The sequence below is a fragment of the Pithys albifrons genome, chromosome Z (genome assembly GCF_047495875.1).
Source record: "Pithys albifrons albifrons isolate INPA30051 chromosome Z, PitAlb_v1, whole genome shotgun sequence".
NCBI classification, from domain to species: Eukaryota; Metazoa; Chordata; class Aves; order Passeriformes; family Thamnophilidae; genus Pithys; species Pithys albifrons.
In genome coordinates, this window is record NC_092497.1 from 42,880,393 (window position 1) to 42,898,347 (window position 17,955).

A 17,955-nucleotide genomic window follows, 5' to 3' on the forward strand; every position below is an offset into this window, starting at 1 on the left:
TTTCTTTCATAACTTGAACTTACAGTCTTCCGATTGTATCAGTACTGCATGCAATAGGGCACTACTGTAATTTTAGGATAGACTTAAGAATACAGACTTGTTTGAATGCTGCATTTCAGCCCATAGAGTAGGAAAAAGCACAGCCTTCGTGAAACATGCTTAGCTTGCAAGACCACATTAGTAGCCAAAAGGAGATCAAAACATATCAGTGTTCAAAGTGAAATGACACTCTCATATCCTCCTGCTTCCCTCTTCTCTAGAAAGAGAAAACATTACACAGGCTATACTGATACAATAATATTATCTCAACACAAGGCAATGTTCTTTTCATAAAACATTATGCACAAAATATCAGGCCAAAACTGGAAGAACAATACACAGACAGCTGAGATATGAAAAAAAAATCCTGCCCAGAATTTGCTTTAATTTCCTAAAATCTGATTCTTAAGAGAGCTGATAGAGCCCAGTTTGTGAACAGCTGCCTAGATTTAAGAAAGAGTCCAGAATCTGTAGGGTTTACCAATATCCAAAGATCAATACCAACATGAAGAAAACTGCAGCTACAGTCCCAAAGCTCTGTTGTGCAAATAGGTCTACTTAGGTCAAAGACAGTCTATCCAGGGTATCTGATGGAAAATTCACACTAAATGCTTCCAACTGACTCCATCTCCTCTCATCCACAATCAAGCTAAGCAGTTTAGGAAGCTGAAGTACATCTCATTTGGCCAAATAGGTTCCTATAACCAAGTGCAGAATTGATCACTTCATCCCATGTTTTATTGTCAGTTTGGTGACTTCCACTGCATTGTGTATGCATTCTTTGAGAAACATCAAAAAAGTCCAAAGCAACTTCAACATGTTTTGGTGGCTAAGAGAAACAAGATTATGTTAGGAACAGGGTCTCTCCCAGAGCCTGACACTTCTTGCTCCCAATGTGTGGACACTTCAAGAAGACTGCTTTGATCAAAATGACACAAAATCTCAAATGAGCTTCCAGTTCAAAAATCTGCTGCTACTGTTACTGTGACTAATGACAGATTCTATTTCTTCAGATAATTTTGATTTTTCAAGTTTACCCAACTCTTCAAAATCCCTTCTGAAGGAATATTTGACAAAGGGTAGACTCACCAGATTACAGGGCTGATTTCTAAACAGGGTGTTTGGAAAAAGCTAAAAATCAGAATTTGAGGAGAAATATTTTGTGACATCTGTCACAATGGTGCCACACTACTGAAGGACCTTTTGTGTTAAGGAGCCATCTATAGAGAAAATGCTGTCAAACAGCAGTAAACATAGTCACATAATGCTTTCCCAAGACTCTGAAATTATATACCACATATTCCCCAGATTAGATCTTGCAATGCTTGTTTACACTTCAAACTTTATAAAAGCATAAGATTAAGAATTACAATGCCCTAAGATGATCACAGCTTTAGCACACTAAAGGAAAATAAAAACATTCTCACGTGGCATATTTTACAAAATTGATCTTTACCAATAGAAGTTAAGTACCTGCTAGTGTTGAGACAAGAGATGAAAGAAATTGTTTGTAGCAACATCTTCAGGAATTTCACAAGGTTGGTTTTTTTTTCTTTCCAAGAAAATGAGTTTAAGCACTTGGCACAGACCAATCTCTTCATTTTACTTATAGCAATTATCCTCTAGAGTCACTTCTAAGGCACAATGTCTGTTGGAACAGAGTTATTTCAATCGATTCCATAATTACTTCAAATTCCCTCATGAGTAAGGAGATTTGGTCATCACTCTTTTGCAGATCTTCATTTCATTCTCTAGGTGAAAGCTTCAGAATTTTATTCTGAATAGAAGGTTAGGACAATGGCTCTCGAAGTCTTCTCAAAGATTTACCATTAAGTTTTCATAAAATTTAGAACACTTCAGCCAAAGTGCACTTCTAATTCCTTAGAATTTTATTAGTTTACTTCTAAATTTTTATTTTTTTTTTCTCTCCATGTTTTGTGTAAGTTTCCAAGAAGCACACTATCAACTAACAGAACTGATGCAATTTTGGTATCTTGATTTGAAAGCTGGTTTTCAGGCTTCTGCTGCCCCTGCTTACATTTTTTTCACTTTTTTTTTTTAGCTTTGCTTCTGCTTTTCTGGAGAAGCTGTCTTGGCAGCAGGAAATTAAGTATCTATTTTCCCACGGTAAATGCCAGAAGAAGCCCAAGGACCAAAGGGGTTAGACTTTGAAACAAGAGAAGTCTTTGTGAAGTTCAGACATAACCTGAATTTTCAACTTTTCTGACTTTCTCTTTTGGTTCAGACTTGACCCTTCTGGAATTCCTTCCTTTCTTTCCCCTCTTTTTCTGAGGAATGGCCACATAAGCTTCTAAGGCATTAACAATATTTGCCATAACCACAAAGTTATTTAGAATGTGGAAGACCCTGTTTTCAATACAAAAAGTAACAAATATTGTTGCAGAATGAGTACACTGAAGTAAGCTGTTAATCTGCTCTGGCTCAGTTTGTGTTAAGTCCTGGAAAAGCAATCTAATGGAACTTACTGAAGATTAATTTGACCTTTCTGGTCTTCCCTGAAGTCCGTAAAACATAGAAGCCTACATTCCTTTTGCTCTGTTACTTGCACAAATCTATTTCCATGGCTGGGATGTGTGATGTGTGGGTTGGTTAATAATAGACCAGTGAGGTGGGCTGGGGCACAACACATGGCATGTGTAACTGTAGCATGTAAGTACAAACATGAATCTGAGAAAGCCTAAATTCACTTTACTGAATATTTTTCCTATTTATAAAAAAAAGAAAAAAGGTTGCTTAAAAACAGACAGTATTTATGACAAGCATTACATTTACTTTCAAAATTCAGATTTATAACATACCTGAGTTTGTGGCAATAAAATTGAATACTGCATCTATTTGCAATGAATATGCAACACAACACTTCAAGAAGAGTAATTCAATCACAAAGTTTCTGGAGTCTAAACTCCTCAGAAAACTTGAACTGTTAGGGAAGGCAGACAACTCAAAGTGAACGGAACTGTTTGAGATCCATCAAACAGAAAGCTGATATTAATCAAGGACAAAAAATACAGTCACTATTCTCTAACTTATTTTATTTTCAGTGATGGCATGAAGCACAGACAGGAGGAGGACAGAAGTGCTTCACTTGCCTATCTTCACCTTCCTTTTGGCAGAACAGGTTGCTACAAAGTATCTTGTATTTCTAAAAGTTAATACCGATTTTGAGACAGGCAGATATCAAGTAGTGGACTAGGTTTCTAGGCTATTTAAATTTTTTTAATTAGAGAATACTGCCATTCATATGTGCTGCCAAACAGCTCTGTTGTATCAGGGCTTTTAATAGAAGAATGTTTTAACTGCAGTAGAAGCTATTAACATTCAAGTAAACACTTGACACTAAGACTTAAAGCAACAGAAATACACATGCTGTACTAATGTTCTATTGCACAAATGAGAATAAATTAATAAGAATTGGTTCAAATTTAAGTTCAGCTCTTCTTTTTGTAAAGTATGCAGTACTTAAAATCAGTACTCTTACAGCACTTGTAGCAATTTACAGAATTAGAGGGTCATTAAAAATGACACATTGATCTAAACACACTTATGGACATGAATCACAGGATTTAGTACACAAAATATGAAATTATGTTTTATTAACATCCTGCAGTTCTGTTTGGGTTTTAGAGTGATCTTACAAATATAAAAAGAGATAATGTTTTCCTGTTCACGATTTACGTCTCAGAGCTGAAAGCTGACTGAAAACAGGAGAGTAATTACAAGGTAAAACAGTGATCTGTCAAACTTCACAGCACAGAGTTAAAAAACTTCTTAATCCACTGAAGTGCCTCATGTTTTTTTCAAAGTACCTGGACGTTTACCTTCCTCAATTTTTGTCATAATTAACTAAAGGTGTGGGCAACCATTCATGCTTTTCAGGTTAAAACTGCTCTTTGCACCAAGAGCAGACTTTGCAAGTCTATCACAGATTACCATCTCATCCCACCAAAAAACCTCAGTCTCTCCCCCAGCTTTAACCTGTTTGGCCCAGATAATCTCTGATGTGATAGCACATCTGCTGGCCCAAACCATTAGCCATCACAGCAGCAGTTTTGCAGACAGGTGCCTCTACAGTGAAGTTTAATCAGGAAAATGTCAGCGTAAAAGGTGCATTTCATTTTGACATGTGCTCACTGAAATGCTGAAGTCCAAATGCCACAGCTGGGCATTTGGAAAAATGTGCAAGTATAGTTGGATCAACTGTGGTGGCATGGTTGAGATTGACAGTCCCAGGCTATTATTTTATATATGATGGAGCACAAATTATGGTCATTTCTGAAACTGTTAAAGTTAAAAAACTAGAGATGCTAGCGCTAGGAATAAAATACATCTGTAATTCTTTTTAGAGTAATTAGTTGCTGCTTTTCAAAGCTTAACTAAAATCAGCATTCCTATCCACTTAGTCACCTTCACGTAGTGTATTTGAAGTGACAGTACAAAGATATTTTAACATTAGTCAGGCCTGCTCAGCACTGCAGGTAAGAGCATCACTTCTTAGTACCTGATGGCCTCTGTGAGTTATGCAAAGAACACATACCACATACAAACTCAATGGACAGACAGCTACTTCAAAATGCATCTTTTTCATTCATGATGGGAAAGTACTCCCTTGCTAAGGAAGGCTTTCCTAGGTGCACATGTAAAGTTCACGTGTCATGACCAATCTTGTTCCATACATTTTTTGCAGAAGGCGCCCCACAAGCCTTGAGCAGGTTTTGCAGTAATGAAGCCCTTCCAAAGTACCCCAGCAAACACACATGTTCCCCTGTTACACCTCATCCTTTGCCAGGGTCATGCTTCCAAGTTTATCTACCACTATGAGTCCCTCACAGGTATTTACAGACATTTCCGGAACTCTGTATTATTTACATACAAAAGGAACTAGTCCTCCACCAAAACTGCACAAGGCAGCTTCACATTTTCTTCTTTAGGGTATCCTTTGTCACTACCCACATGAAGGGCCAGCGACGTCTAGGAAGCTTCCTATTGATATCCTCATCCCTGGTTCCAGGGAGGCAGACTTCCCTGAGGTGAGGGTCCTTCCAGCCCACTGGAACCTTTGTTCCCCTTAGAAGGGAATCCACCTACTACTACTACAACCCTTATATTCATCCTTATGGAACTGGATTTAATAGGAGGTGTAGTCTTTCTTGACTTGGCAACACCACTGTTGGAGAAGGACCTTTGTCCTAATCATCATGATTGTCTTAGAACATCCAGAGCCCTTTATCCATTGTATCTTGCTGGTAACTAGAATACTAAGCTAAGTCGCAAGTAGCTCAAGGGCTTTGCAAAAATCTTTCACTCAACCTGCTTACTCCTTAAAGCAGTGGACAGTATGGTTAAAGACCTGCTCTCATGACACTGTTTTCCCTTCAACTTTGTTTATTGATGTACTGAACATGAAAAAGTACAAAGAATCCAAACACAAAAGAAAACATGTACAACCTCTTAAATACTCAACAGAATATATTCTCTATTCCAACAAATGCGAATTAAGTCATACTATACAACTTCAAATAAATACCAGCCTTATATTTTACTAAGTGTTCTGATAAACACTGTAAAGTGAAGCCCAATTAACATGCCTTCTCATCAATGCTGTTAGTTGCTACAGTAGTATAGGAAAGAAGCATGTAGCTACTGTTTTTCCCACATTGGAAGTGTGTGATTTAGATACTATATACAACTTTTAATGCAGAGGATTAGCTTTAACAATCTAAATGCACCTGACAATGAGGAAGTGCTCAGAAAGTCAATTGATTTTTGAATAGCATTGAGTGGGTCAGCATGAAAACTCGCTTATTCACTTTAGCACGTGCTTCACAGTATATGTACTGTACTATACTGAAAATTTTGTAACTACAATTTAAATGAATAAGAACCAAAAACAACTGCAAAGATAGTGTACAACTATGTGATGAATGGAACATTGCTTTTTCTAAGGGGAAGCATATGAGCATCTCAGTTTATACAAAAGCAGGATGTAACTACATAGTTGTCAGTGCATCCTGGTGAAGGCATCAAACCCTCAGCTTTTTTGTTTAAAAATTTAATTATAAGCTAGATGCTATTCAGAAAATATTCTGTATTTGTTTTCCTTAAATTTTTCAATACATGGAAAAGACTTTTTCTATTTCCCCAAATAGTGACTTTAGGCATCATACAAAGTTAAACTTCAATAGCATACAGGTATTTATGGGTTTCATATGAAAAATGTAAGGAAATTTGTTCAAAACATATGTTTATACTTGTTTCATTTTACCACAAACATATTTATAACAAAAACGTTGCATCACCATAAACAGCTGAAGCTAGACTATCTACAGACAAAAAAGAGCAACAGATCTGATGCACTGTAAATTCAAGTCCTCAGGACAAAAAAAAACAAAGGAAAAAAGCAGACCTCAAGTAACAGTGTTAATGTCATTTACAAAGAAAAGTCATACAAAACATTCAAAATTGAACATCACTTGGCATGTAACTTAAAAAAAAATTGGCTGAAAGGTTCATAACTTAAGGTCATATTTACATTACACAAAGCTCAGGTGTTAGCCTTGAACTTAACTTTCAAAATACCTCCTAACACACCCCAACTCAGGCTACTTCTGCTGATTTGCTACTGTGCAAACCATGCTCAGTGTCTTTTCGTAAGACAAAACAATTCTTCAAACAATAGCGAGTACATCACTAAACACCATGAGCTCTATCTGAAGGGAATTCTTTAGGAAGAACAGATTTTTTTTTCCCCCATCTCTCAGTATTTTAAGTTTTCTGCTTGCTCTTATATTTTCTTCTTAAATTTTCACTTGTTTCAAAATCACAAATTAATGTGAGCCACCTATCACTTAATTACCAGGATAATCAATGGCTCCACTGATGATTACAAAAAATGAAACCAACAGTGCATCCCATCGACTTTGCTTCTTAACACAAAGGTCTCAACAGTGTTTCTACATCATAAATCTTTCTAAATTTTCCCCAACAACTGCACATTTCCTGGTAAGTCTTAAAAGCTCACTAGGTGTCAGAAGAAGAAATTTCCCAAAGTACTCAAGTCAAAATATTTGTTCCAGGACCAGTAAAAAGTTTCTCCAATTTTTTTTTTTTTTTTATAAAAATAGATGCTTTTTTTTAAACCCACATCAAAGAGGCTCTTATCTCTTTGGCAAGGTACTATTTTATGAAAAGTTCACCAGTATTCTTACAATAAGCTTTTATAATGTGTTTCCATTCCCCAACCCAAATGATAATTATAAAATAAATACTGCTTACAACTTTATAAATAAAATGTAAACTTCAGATACTTTTCTTGAGCAACAAAACAACAATGCATTACCATGTATATTTGACAAAGCAAATCAAGAAATTAAATAAAAACTCAACCTATTACACAAAGCCTCAGTATGTACTCATAGGTAAAGGCAGTCATGTATAAAGAAAAAAACTTCTTCCCTTAGCTGAAACATTTTAAAACGTCCACCTTCTTCAAAGAAGGCAATAGCATATGCATTGTGACAGGTAAAAACCCTGTACTTCTTGTCAATATTCAAACACAAAAGATATTAAGAAGTTCTAATTCAAATATTAGCAATAAAAAAATCTCACATAGTCTTAGGATGCTAAGTAGTCATTTTATCCCCATTTCCACACTGACATACAACAAAGGCATTTACTAATGCATAAAGCTTCTTGTAAATTGCCTTTGTTGTATAGTTTTCGTGTATTAATGCACTGAGAATAACTTGTTAGGCTTTGTGCGTTTTGTTTGTTTTGAAGGAGACCTGCAATACTCTGTCACCAAGGCGGTATCCATTCAGACTGGCTATTGCCATAGCTGCTTCATCGTAGTTTGTCATAGTCACAAATCCAAAACCTTTGCACTTGTTGGTGTTAAAGTCACGGATGACCTTCACATTGGTTACTGCGCCGAAGGGTCCAAACATCTGCCAGAGGATACTCTCGTCTGCATCAGGGGCCAAGTTGTAAACAAAAATGCACCACCCAGTTCCTGCATGCCCAGGGATATTAATTCCAGCCAAACTGGTCATTCCATCAATGGTCATTGGAGGAAACCTACTAAAGAATGAGGGAGAGCAAAACAGAATCGTAAGATAGCTGTTCACACAAAATCCCAGCAAAGAAATGTCAAAATGACAAAAATGATAGAGAGCATTCCACAGAATGAACATGTTGCTCAGACTAATAAGGTAACATCACAAATATTTTCTGTCCCCGCCACTGCACAAATTCCATGTAAAAAATTATACATAAATACAGAGAACAGTGTTAGGTATGTCTGAGATGATACAACATAGAAAATCAAAGGAAAGGATGCTATAAAACCAGTGAGGATTAGTCATTTGAAACAGGAATTCCATGGAACTGCTACCAAAGGTTTGCCTATTTCATGCAAAGTGCATCAAACTGAACAACCCCAGCTGAATTCTCAACATGCAAAAATCCAATGTAAGTCTTACTGCAAGTAAGAGTTTGCAAAGTACATCAAAATTGTTTTATTATGAACCAAATAGTCCTTTTTTACCTCTTTACTGCATAAGCTATGTTGAGCAGATTGTCCAACCTGCAAAACATTTAGCAACATGTTCAGTCTTCAGACTTTTCTACCCTTTAAGAAAACTTAGCATATTACTACTGTCACATTTATTATGCCATACAGAACCTCGTGCAATGTTAAAGTATCACCACTTAAACAGGTATCCCACCATACTACTCCTGATACAGTTAATGAATACAAAATACTTCTTGGGCAGTAATCACAACCATGAAAAGCTCATTTCATAAAGCACACACACCACTGCCACTAGCTTAGCCTAAGTCAAATACTGTTAGGATAAAGCTACAGTCAGTGAGCACATCATGGAAGTTTTCCACATTACTAACTTGGTTTAGATTAAGAGTTTTATTGAAGTTTCTGACAGTTTACACACATGACTACCTAGAGAGATGCAGTGTTTTGGAGCAGTAGCCAAATGTTTAACATGAAATGCAAAAAAGATTTTTCATTTTCTCACTCTTTTTGGTAATTCCAGAAAGTCAAGCAGATGAAGCAGAAGGCTTCCTAGGCTAAGCAGGGCTTTTGGAGCTAAGGTCAAAAAAGCAAGCATATGAACAGTGTAATGCAAGGTTGGGTGATCCGGGAGGAATACAGAGATGCTGCTCTCCACTGAATGGAGAATATTTGTGTGAACAAAGCTTAACTGGAGCTGATAATCAGTCAAGAGTGTGCCCTGGCAGTCATGAGGGCCAATCATGTCTTCAGGTTCTACAGACACAAGAAGCCACAGGAAGTGATTGTCCTGCTGTACTCTGCACTGGTCCAGCCACACCCTGAGTACTGTATGCAGTTTTGGGTGCCATTAGAAAGCGTCAGAAGGAGCACTGCGAAGATGGAGAAGGGTCTTGAGGGGAAGCCATACAAGGAGAGGATGAGATCACTTGGCTTATTCAGCCTGGAGAAATCTGAAGGGAGACCTCACTGCAGTCTACAACCTCCTCGTGAGTGGTAAAGGAACGGCAGGCACTGATCTGTGCTCTCCAGTGATTGGTGACAGGACTCAATGGAATACCCTGAAGTTGTGTCAAGGGAGGTTTAGGTTGGATATTACGAAACTACTGTTCACCCAGAGAGTGACTGGGCATCAGAATAGGCTTCCTAGGGAAGCAGTCACATCAGCAAGCCTATCAGGGCTCAAAAGGTGTTTGGACAACGCTTTCAGGAACATGATGTGATTCTTGGGGCTGTCCTCTGCAGGGCCAGGAGTTGGATTCAGTGATCTTTCTGAGTCCCTTCCAACTAAGGATATTCTATGATTTTCCAGAATTAAGTATTTTTAGCATATATACACACATCCATCCATACATCCATTTATAAGCTTTCTGCATGTACTTCTTCCCTCACCTTCCCGCAAACTGCTAAACTGTAGAATGTCACCACAACTCTAAACCTTTTAAAATTACTTAAGACAATATCTGGGGCATGCAGTGCCTACCACTCCTGTTACTCTTATTCATGAAATCCCTTCAACTGTTTTTTAAGAAAATGCCTACCCTGAAGAACCTCTACTTTCTTCCTGGCAAATCCCAGACATGGGAAGAGAAAGTTTTACTATAGATTCTCTTCAGGACTCCACAAAATAGGTAAAAAAAAAGCACATTTGACTTGAGCTACAGAGCACTATGATTCTGCAGAATACACTATCAAGGAAGTGAGCCATCAAAGGCCTTAAAGAGCAGAAAAGAGGAAATTAAAAAATGCATGACTATCATCATTAGACTTACTGCAGAAGATGGAGGTCAACTGCCATTGACATTGAGGGGTAGAGAGGAAGGTGAAGAGTTCTAGAAACATTACCACTAACACATCCTTGTTACAGAGTGGTTTCAGCCAAGGACTTCATACAGTAATGGTATCACTCACATGATTTTTTTCCATCAGATACCTTGAAGACTTAAAAATACTCTGAAAAAATTCTCATGAACTTTCACTGGGAAACTTTTAAGCATGCTCTAAGTTGACATTCCACAGGACAATTACACAGAGCAGCTTTCAAAAATCCAGGTCAAGTTTTTTCTTATAAGAAAAAAAAAGAAGCACTGCATTGATCCTGCTGTTTTTACTAAAGTTTATGCTGACTTTTCAGGTGTCTGTCAACTTTTAACAGAGATGAGACAACTGCATCAGGTAATCCTGTCCAGGATGTCAAGAGGTATCAAAAACTAAGATTTCTTTCACACAAAAGACATGAAAGATCTAAAGCATTGGTGTCATCCTGACTATGTAGATCTGGAATGCTGCATTAAAGCAAAGCCCGAAAACCCATGGAAAGGTAAGTTCCCTTTACAGTTATCAGCATTTGACAAGACTGTCTTTTAGTGAAAAAGGATAAGCCTGAAGCCCTTCACAAAAACAAAAAACAAAACAACAACAACAACAAAAAAACAAACACCAAAAAAACACCCCAAACAAAAGAACTAGCACAAACCCCAAACCAAGCTAGGCAGAAAACCCAACCCAAACCAAAAAAAAGAAAAAAAAAACACCCAAAAAAGGAATTAATTTTGTCTGCAACTTCAGTTTACTTTTTCACCAGTCAGTTAAACCCTTTTCTTCCTTCCACACTGACAAAAGATTCATTCTCTCTCTCATTTACTACAGACTTGGTATTTACTCAGTACTTTCTGTTATCGTTACACTTGTAATGTGGGGCAAATGATAGTATCCTTTTAAGGTCATTTAAAGCATTACTTTACACTTAATATTTCAGAAAACACCCCAACTTTCCAGTGACATTCAGAAAAATATACTTCCTTTTATTTCTTTTAAACAAAAATAACCCCCCATCAGTCAAAACTTAAGTTTAAAAGCCTAAGGCTGCAAGACAGGGGTCATTTATTGAAATTACTTATGTGCAAAGAAATAGGTCTTATCCAAAGAAAAAACTCCGAAAGTTGGAGAAGCTTTACTTATCATGATAGATGTACCTGGAGTATCAGCTGAGCACAGATGTTTATCAATCCAGCCAGCATCCAAGCAAAACTGAGCACAGGTGACTATCTGGAAACATGTGTGGTCAGCAGAACTCAAGGAGTTAGCAGGCCAAAAGCTGCCAGAATATGATGTAACACATAGGCTGTACCATAGCTCCCCCACAATTTTATTTCATACAATGCATTGGGTCCATCCTGAAACTTCTCTCCCTATACTCTGTCTGTGCAACAGCACAATATTCAGCACACTGTTGTGAAGCAACCCTTTTATTCCCTAAGAAACGGCGAAGAAATTCACTAAGTAATAGAATTGATTATCCCTTCCCTCACAGCAGAAAACCTGCTCTTAAAACCTGTGAGACACTTGCAACACATAAGGCTGAAAAACTGAAGAAGAATTTAGAAATTCTAAATTCAGTCCACAAACTTTGAATATTCAGCCTGTAAGTGAGGGTAGCCAATGTAGAGTTTTTGAAATTTGGTACCTTGTCTTTGAAGAAAACTGCCAGCTGATTTTATTTCTTGAAAAATAAAAAAGAAACTGCTTGAGCATATTACTGTTTAACACATTCTAGTCACATCCTTTGGAGCAGAGGGAGGGAAGAAACAATCAAAACGACAAACAAAATCAAAGGTACCCATGAATGTAGATAATACAGTATTTCACTTTGTTCTCACCATCTGTCCTTTTCAATACACTAAATATCACAGGGAACTATATGGCTGTAGTTTCAACATGATGCAAGTATATATCCCCCAAAAAACCGTGCAAAAATATATATGTGAATAATCCTCATTATGAGAATTTGTAATAAGAAAAGAAAGTGTGCCATGGACAGCTCACACAGCTGACTAGGAAAAAAACTGAATGCCAGAATGGGGAAGAAAAATAAAGGGTAGCAAAAAGGAGGCTGGCTCTGGCATGCTGTAAGGCTAAGAAAACACCTAAGCTGCCTAGATCAATGTTAACTCAATCAACTTGCACACTATAAAGAATAATCATGGAAACAAGAAGCCATTGAGAAAATCTTTTAGTGATTGAGCAGAAGAAAATGATGTCACTTGAGTTTAACTAAATAGGTTTATTAGACAGCAAAATGCTATCAATAGGATGACATGCATTTTTGTTTTTAGCTGTACTGTAGGAGCAGAGTTAAGTTCAACATTCATATGTTTCCTTCACACAGCAGTCAGGCAAGTGGGAGAGCACAAAAGTGGAGGCAAACAGATGTGTGGGAACATGTGATTTTCAGCACAGTTGCACACATTATTTGACTTACCTAAAACGTTGAGCCTGCTGAGCTAGAGGTGCTGGATACCTTCTGTTTGGAGAATGGTACAACTGAGAAAGAAGGGCCTGATTGGTTTTTTGGCTTGGGTTGTTAGCAAACTTTACAGTGATGGGCTCTGTGGCACCTGGAGGTTTCTGGCCATTCAAGCCCTTGATAGCTTCTTCTGCTTCGATTCGCTTGTCAAACCGAATAAAACCCACGCCCCTTGATACCCCTGCACAAGCAGAAGGAAGCATAAAATGATTAGTTCAGAGACTCCACAATATTAGATGTTAACATTTTATTTCCAAGGCCAATTGCTACATTAATGGTAAATTGCTGTGAACACATGATAATTTTGAGCTTAATACAACCAAGGTTTGGCCCAGAGTAAGAATTTTTTACTGTAATTTTTATTTTTATTTTTAATTCCACTGATGTAAGATTCATTTGTACAAAAAGCCTGGAGGTTGAGGGAAAACAGTGGAAACAACTTAAACATAGTCAGCCAAAGAGAAACCCTGAAACAAAGCAATTTTGGTGAGGATAGAGACGAACCCAGAACCAGCTGCACTGTAACCTCTGGTCAGTTCATGCTACTCTGCAGTACCTAAATTTACAGAACTTTCCTAAACAGCTTAGTTATCTGCTCTCCAGCAGCAAAAAAATTGCTTATGGCCTCCTGCAGTATGCCTTAAAGCTTCTTTGGAGCAAATATCAGAGGATGATGACATGCAGGTTCTAGACTGCAGTAATGGGAATTATGGTCACATCTTAACACTCCATGATTAAGTACAAGATTCAGTTTCAGTATATCATCATATACCACAAAGTGTTATTTTTAAAGGAAACTTTTCTTGGTATAGAAAAGTCAAAGAACATGTAAGGGGATCACAAAGTGTTTATCAAAGGTCTTTTGAATATTGCACATAAATTTATAGTATCTTAGACATAAACACACTAAAGTGTCAATACTGGAACCAATTAACATTAAAGCTGCTAACAGCCAACATTTGTTAGTTGAATGGTTGTAAACTCCTATGGCCATTTAGAGGCCCTTTATTTTTTGGTTCATGAATAAACAGATGAGTTTGATGCTTGTCCTCACTTGAGAAAGACAATGACAAGAAAAGTATTCTGTTCATAAATAGTGATGATTTAAACCATCAAAGTGACAATGAGCAGACATAAAAAAAAAGCTTTAAAAGAGGCAAGTGTCACAGCTTCAACTCCACATTTTTTTTTATCTGTCAGTTTGTGTCACAACCTTGTTATTCATACCATTTTGAGCCTACCTCTTCCCAATTACTAAGAAGGAGGAGGGAAGAAACGTTGAACATGAACAACAGTCTCTATCTATATGCCAAAAAAACTACTGTATAAATACCAGGATTTATGAATACTTAGAATTACCACACACATTAGAAGTTTAGTTACACTTATTTACTGGCCCATTTGTCAAATTCCATCTATTTCTATGCATGAATATACAGGAATATACTGTAAATGGCTATTTATTGCACAAAGACTGGAAACCTGACCCACAAATCCGCTACTTCTACAAGTCAGTATTTGGCCTTTAACTTTCCTTTCCACGCCTCTCTACGCTCAGCGACTGCCACTATTAAAACACAAAGTAGTTTGTGTCAGTACCAAGACTTCTTTTAACATAGTGGAACTGCAAAGGAGTACATACAAGTTCCTGTAAAGGTTGGCCAGGAGTCAAACACTGGCATGCAAAGTAATTTCAAACTAAGCCAATTTGAAAACTCTGATCTCCTACAGCTGAAACTAACAAGGACATGTGACTTTGAAAAGGTACAACTATAAGAAAAGTCCGACTCATCTTATTCAGGGAATAATCATGACAGTACATGAACTCTTCCTTCCCACACCCTTACCATTTTGGAAAGGGGATAATTTGGAAAGCATGTTGCTTTGTACACTCGATACTTTTGTCATCTACTCGGCATTCCACTCCACTGCTAATTTCTGGAAACAACCTCACAGCAGGTGATGAAGCAGATTATAAAGCCCCTCGACATCAGCCACTTGAGACAGCAAAAATGCATGCATTACTGTCCAAGTCTGAAGAGCAACCACAGAGTGTCACTGACAAGCAGTCACTGATTGAGACAAACCCCGTGAAACAATGCAAATAACCTGCTACATCTTAGTACTTGAAGGCATAGCTAAACACACAATTTATCTGCTCCTGAGGAACTCAAAGTTCATGCATATACCCAAAGTTAATGAGTCAGCATTGAAAGCAGTCTTAACAGGGTGGGTATTCTGTGATCTGAGCCTCAGAGAACCAGCTGTGCATTTTCACATAAAATTTTCTTTTTAGGAAAAAAAGTTTACTAGCATTTTGTAAGGCACTGAGAGACTATTTTAAAGCAGTAGCTTGAAAAGGAAGATCACAGCAGCTGTAAAGGTATTACAAGTCATCAAACAGGCTTCAAATCTCCACCTTCGGGGTGGAAGTGACTCAAGCTGGCTCAGTACACTCCACAGTCTATTTTTGGCCACGCATATTTAAGAACAATTCCAGGAGAAAAATGTGTTTTCTGGTCTACAAGCACCTTTTCTACATTATAGAGACAAGACTATTGTACTGAAAGATGACATATTCTTTGAACTGCCGGTCCAAAAAGGAGAGGCTATGCAAAAATGCGTACTTACCAGTGACTTGGTCAATCAGAATACGAGAAGTAATAATGCGCCCATACTGGGAAAAGATCTGTTCCAGTTCTTTCTGGGTCATTGTTTTTGGAAGTCCACTAACATACAAATTTGCATCTCTGATAGAGGCTGAACTTGGTCGCGCATAGGAAACCTTAGGGGAAAAGAAAAAAGACTGGGAAAAACTAGAAAACAAATATTATAAAACCAGCTGAAATAGGACAGACATTTGTTCTGAGCATTAAAATGTCTCCATGAAGAGAGCAAACAGAAAAGTTACCTTACAAGCCAGATCACTGGGCTTTATGATTTGTTTTTAATTATTCTGGAGCTGGCTTCTGAAAACATGGAAGAAGTGCAACACAGACCACACAGGAGGAGCTGACTACATGAACTAATTAAAGAAGTACTTTCAAAAAAATGAGAAAAGGCTGGGTACATACTCCAGCAAGCCTTGGTGAAGAAAATGTCCTCAGCTTATTCTAAGATTAAAAAGACAAATTTTAGAAGTTCTAAGAATGTTTTCTTTTTAATTCTCATTAAAAGCACTAAAGCACACAAGAAATTAAGATTTCAGTGTGATATGAAGGCCAAAAGCACAAAATGGCAGTTCAAAGCACTTAAGGTTTGCAAGTGTTTTTCAAGTGCTATGCCCTTTGTACATGTGTTGAGGTTCCTGTCAAATGACACACAATCATTCACGAAGTCCAGATAAACTCTGTTACATCACTTTTACAGGCCTAAGAAATGAATGGCAGAAGTAGGAATCCAATCTGCATTTTGACTCTTCAGTAGCTTGTCAATTTCAGCAACACAAGGGTCTTACAATCTAATATCAGCTAACAGTGAGCTTCTCGGATTCTTCTGCATTGTTTACCTGCTGTTTCAAAGTGCCAATCAGAAACATTTTAAGATGATCAGTATATTCTTTAGTCTTTAGACAATGCTACAAAACCAGCATTCATTCTTTCTGCTGAAGTCTGTACAAGTGGCCTTATGAATACTATAGGAACGATGAGAACACAACATCCATGCTTCTTGAACAGGACAAAAAATACTTTTATCTGAGGTTTTCACTGTGTGAAATGTGAAAATAAAAATGATGTCTCAAGAAGCAGTCAGATTTATCTCCTTTCCTTCTCTCTCCTGCAATGCACTATTAGCCAACACTGGGCAGCTGAAACTTGATTCTCTAAACCTATCTTTTGCCTAAATTTGACATTTCCTTTCAAATCCTTCCCATCTCATTTCCATGCAGATCAGCAGACTCCTAATATTCCTGTGGAAGCAAAGCAAAAGCAAGCACCCCAGAGACTAAACAAGCAGTACCCCAAACAATGCTGTGATCCCTCAAGTTCTACTCAGAGGCTTTGTGCAAGGTGCCTTTGTGCTGTGTGAACAGGGCTGAGCTAAAAAACCTGCAGCTGTCCAATACAGAGCCTTTGTGAACCACACTGCATCCTGCCAGTTTGCTCATTCTGTAGTTACTCGCTGAGAGCTCTAGAATTAGTCTCTTCAAACAAGTTACATATGGACTGAATTAACAGCTGTGCTAAGGTTTTAATTTCACAGCTACTTCAATACGTGAACATTACAGTTATGCAGTGTCAAAACCATGGAACAGAAATCAAGTCAAGGAACAGTCTGAAAGCCTACAGTTTTATGTATTTAATGATGACACACACTGTACAACACTGAACAATGCTACTCTGGAAATACCAATTTAAATCAGTTTTACTGAAATTTTCCACTGCAGTTACTAAGAAAGACATTTTTCTAGAAATGCAAACATTATACCATCAAATTCAAATATTTTCACTGCTTTAGTATTTTGTTTCTTAACACATCACATCATTTACAATTTTCAAGTGATAACTGTGAGAGTTAAACAAAAGTTGCCAAAAATAAGACACAGTCCCTACAAATGAATGTTTCAGTTTCTTATTATCTGCTACTACCTACAGACACCTCAGCTGTTTTACCTTAGAGCTTATTAGTAGCATAGAGGGGAAACAGTACTTGTATTCTCTCAAAGAACTTCAGAATTTACTATCCCTTTTCCCTAACCTCCACTTAATGTATTCTCTTGGAAGTTTTAAAATCTGAATTCTTTAAATATTACAATCAGGATTTCAGTCAATGTTTATATTGACTAACTTCCAGTGTAATCTTTCAGTTTAGAACACTGCTTGCCCTTAAGGGTAATACCCAGTTCTTTTAAAATTCATGCTTCGGTGGAAAAAAAATCCAACAAAAAATTACCATCTGGTCTATGTAGATGAAAATGAGTTAAACCTACACGCAAAGCAGACAGACTTACAATGAGAAGAGGAATATATTAGGAATATGTAAACCCTCTTGGCAACCGTTCCAAAAACAAGCACATATTTCTAATTTTTACACAGCAACATTCTCAAAGGCCTTTGTGTCA

The 17,955-nt window shown here is 37.3% G+C and overlaps 1 protein-coding gene across 6 annotated transcripts in view; it reads right to left on the minus strand.

Annotated features, from left to right (window-relative positions):
* Window positions 1-5,434: 5,434 nt before the first annotated feature.
* ELAVL2 (ELAV like RNA binding protein 2) overlaps window positions 5,435-17,955 on the minus strand; it is a 107,234-nt gene continuing 94,713 nt past the window's right edge. For 4 of the 6 annotated variants that reach the window (XM_071581216.1, XM_071581213.1, XM_071581217.1 and 1 more), the window contains 4 exons: window positions 15,525-15,678; window positions 12,849-13,074; window positions 8,603-8,641; window positions 5,435-8,136 (listed from right to left, as the gene is read on the minus strand). In XM_071581216.1, coding sequence (XP_071437317.1) covers window positions 7,806-8,136; window positions 8,603-8,641; window positions 12,849-13,074; window positions 15,525-15,678 — 750 coding nt within the window. In that variant the 3' untranslated portion in view covers window positions 5,435-7,805. The remainder of the gene's footprint in view (window positions 8,137-8,602; window positions 8,642-12,848; window positions 13,075-15,524; window positions 15,679-17,955) is intronic. The other 2 variants (XM_071581214.1, XM_071581215.1) reach the window with 2 other exon arrangements.